This window comes from Ciona intestinalis, unplaced genomic scaffold (genome assembly GCF_000224145.3).
Source record: "Ciona intestinalis unplaced genomic scaffold, KH HT000082.1, whole genome shotgun sequence".
Lineage (NCBI taxonomy): Eukaryota > Metazoa > Chordata > Ascidiacea > Phlebobranchia > Cionidae > Ciona > Ciona intestinalis.
Window position 1 is genome coordinate 640 of NW_004190404.1, and position 3,799 is coordinate 4,438.

Below are 3,799 nucleotides of genomic sequence, written 5' to 3' on the forward strand. Positions count from 1 at the left end.
TGACTGATATTGCTCCAACCCTGCAGTCACTAATGGGTTGACCAAATTGTAAGCCATAACTAATAAAAAGGTGTGGTAACTCGTAAGCACATTATAATAAAAGTGCTGCCAACAATTCGCGTCTCACTTCGATGTAGTGTCGCGGCACCGTTCGCACGAAGCACTTAAATGGGTTTTGCGGGTGTTTGGGTAATGGGCTAAATCTGGCCTGAATCCCAGGTACTTGACAAGGACCTCACCCATAAAGAATAAATAACAAATAAACATGTCAAAATCTGTCTTATGTTCAACAAGGTGCAAAATTGTAAAAGTCACTTTTGAAAAAATATGATTGAAGCTACTTTCGTTTTACCTCAATGAATTATTTTTGATGACACTTTTTTGCCTATGATCCAACAAGGCTACCTTTGAAGGATCAATAAACTGATTTATGTGAGTAAAGTTGATATTCTCCAATAATTTAATAAAGATTTTAAATTCTAGATTCGAATAAAAGTATTCTAGGATATCTTAAAACATTGGAGATCCTGTCATTTTTTTGCAGAAAAAGAGAGGTCCTATTCCCACAGAACAATATTGCCAAACACTTAATCCACGGCTACATAATTGAGCAAAAACAGGCAACGCGAAACATATAGCAGCAACTTTTAAACCAATGTTGAGAAACGTTTACTCTTGAAAGTCCTACAAAAAAAAAATGCCATAGAATTCGAATCTAATGGATTAGAATTTTGTATTGCATCCCTACTCTTGACGAGTCCAAGTTGTTACGAGGCACACCCCTAATTGTTATTCATAATTTTGCTTTACAGGCAGAATCCCATATCTGTGGAGTGTCTGAAGGTCGAAGTTGTGTCAGTCCTGTTTACCCAAATCTAATGTCACCATTAACTGAAACTAAATATTCTACTACTAGTAACATGACGCCAAGGTATAGTAAAATAAATATTTGTTTTATTATTCCATAAATAGAGTTAAAATCTGAAATTTAATTTGCTTTAGCCTAATCACTATTAAAGTTTGATGTTTTCTCATTGTAAACATGCGTGTTCCTTTTTAAATGTTTTAAAATAGAAGAATTTGCTTTGATTTTTGTTGTGTATCTGCGCTTTGTTCTGTATAAACTTGATATTATCTAAAGGCGAAATCTATTTTTCCTTCTCGCAACCACAGACGTAAGTTCATATTCTTGCTCTTGGTATCGGACCTATTTTTACTTTTAGCAAAGAATCGCAGTAGAAGTGCAGCGATAAAAATAACAGGGCTTAAAAAGCAAATATATATTTTTAAATTTTATTTTCTTCACACCTTTTACTGCAAGTGAAAATGCTCTATTCTTTATGGGAGATCTTAGTGCCATGGTAATGGCAATCATCTGTGAGATTCGAATCCTTCATGGCATTCATGTACACTTGTTATGTTATGTAACACTATTTCAAAATCCAAAAGTTTAAACTTTTAAATAAATCGTATCATTTATAAAATATTGGCTGCTCGCTGACGTTGCATTTTGTCATTTTTCACGAGAATAGATTCACAACAATTGCTTCGCTTATTAAGTGTTGAATGTATGGTATCGCATGGGTCTTCCTTTATTTCCTAAGCCAGCGCAGAGCGTAAAGATGTGACATTTAGATCTCATGGTTGGTTAGGCAATGGGCACATTCCTCTCGATTGGTAGTTTGGTACATTATAAAACGTCATAATTACACATGTCATGAAAGGTTCGACATTACATCTACATATTATCCAGAATTACAAAGTTGGCAGAGTGATATGTTGTATTGACGACTGGTCCCGTCATGAATATGGTTGAATTTAAATATTTAATTCACATTTCGTTTTATGATATTGCACCTGTAGCCAGACATGTAAATTGTGCAAATTGTTATATAGTTTTATTAATATGCTTCTGTGAACAATTATTAATAGCCTGGGCCCAAGCGCTAATGACGTCATTATGGAGAAAATGCGCACACGAACAGGTTCGGTTTTAGTTGCAAGAAGCCGCTAATCAAAATCGCACAGAACCCATTTGTTTCTGATCAGAGAGACTGCACAAAATGCGAGTTTTTTGAAATGCAGTGTTGCAAGATGTAGAATTCATATAAAATTTATTTTTAATTGTTTCAAATAATTTTGCGGACAGCAGTACTTGCGAGTTACTGAGCGAAACTAAATGCGGAAACACTGGCCACTCAGTAACTCGCAGGTACTGCTGTTCATGACTTTCCAAGAGTAAATTCCTTAGGAACGAGTTTATTTGAACTAGGTTTCTTTACAAACTCTAATGTGTAACCCGCATATCCAACCATGGCCCCACGCATATTCGGATTCAATAGCATATATAAAAATGCATCGAATACCGCCGAACTAATTGAGTCGTAATTCGGCCCATCCCCAGTTTTTTTTACACGTGATTAGGCACCTTATACTAATCCCGGCTTAAATTAATTTAATAAAATTTATTTAGGATCAAAAAATTATTATTTTTTTTTTTCTATTCTTTAAAGGGGGGAGGTTTCGGCCGCCTAACCCCCTCCTCCTATTTGCCCCGGTAGTGCCGCATGTATCTAATGATTTAAACAATGATAACGTGTAAATCGCCACTATGACATAGGAAAACATTATGAGTGATTGATAAACAACCAATGTTCCCTCTAATTATTTTCACTTATGTGCAACTTATTTTTTTTCTGGGCAGGATCTTAAATGGTCAACTAAAAACTAGTGGATGAAATATCCATATATTATGGTGGGGTTGTCGTTTGTCGGCTATCGCTATCGACTTTTTAATCGACGCATTGGATTAACCTATTGCAACCAGCTAGCATTGTTTGTAGGGATGCACATTACAGAATTTCGAATCTATGAGATTCGAATCCTTTTGTATTCGAATCTAATTACGGGATTCGGTATTCTGTTTAATGACGTCATCACACGTCAACTCACATACTATATTAACAATTTTTGCAACTTATTAATTTTGAAAAAAAAAATATTTTTGTGTTTGTGGGACTTTCGAGAGTAAACGTTTCGTAACGTCTTTTCATAGCTTGCTATACGTTTCGTGACGCAAAAACTACCCAATGGTATAATTTTTGATCATTTTACAGCTTGTGATCCAACAAGGCTGCTATGAAAGAGTCAATAAACTGACTTTTGTGGGTAAAATTCATTTTCCTATAAATATAAAAAGATTCGAAATTCTAGATTCGGAATTCTAGATTCGAAATAAAGTATTCTAGGATATCCTAGAATACCTAATTATTCTGTAATGTGCATCCCTAATTGTTTGGTAAGAAAACAAAACAATTATAGGAAAGGAAGCTTCAGGATTGTAAAAATACCCCTTTTTCAGTGATAATGTCACCGTCCGGATCGTCGAAAAACGTCCGGATTTTTTTAGTAGAAATAAATCCTATTAATATTAAAATCAATTTTCTTACGTTCGGCCGACAATATACTCTTTGGTTTCTTTGTTCCGTAATTATTGACGACATAAACGTTCGCTCTATTTTAACCGCATCGGTTACATTGCGAGAACACGGCGAATAGCTAAAATGACGAAACGGTTTGTGCATACATTAAAAATAATGCATTTTCCTAACACCTACTATACTAATTTTGTCACAAATCATGTCACATGGAACCTTTATGTGGTGAATTTAAAATGATATTACATTTATTTAAACGACGTATCTAAATCGGTAGTAACAAATGAAAAGTTTTACGCACGTTCATCATGGATTAAAAATGTAACGATGTCTTCGTCGTCATACCTTTGATAACTATTAAA

At 34.5% G+C, this 3,799-nt stretch overlaps 1 protein-coding gene across 1 annotated transcript in view; it reads left to right on the forward strand.

Annotated features, from left to right (window-relative positions):
• The first annotated feature begins 797 nt into the window (after window positions 1–797).
• Window positions 798–3,799, forward strand: part of LOC100177564 — a 17,509-nt gene continuing 14,507 nt past the window's right edge. Inside the window, exon 1 of the mRNA XM_018815521.2 lies at window positions 798–931. Within this exon, the coding sequence (XP_018671066.1) occupies window positions 879–931 (53 nt within the window). The 5' untranslated portion in view covers window positions 798–878. The remainder of the gene's footprint in view (window positions 932–3,799) is intronic.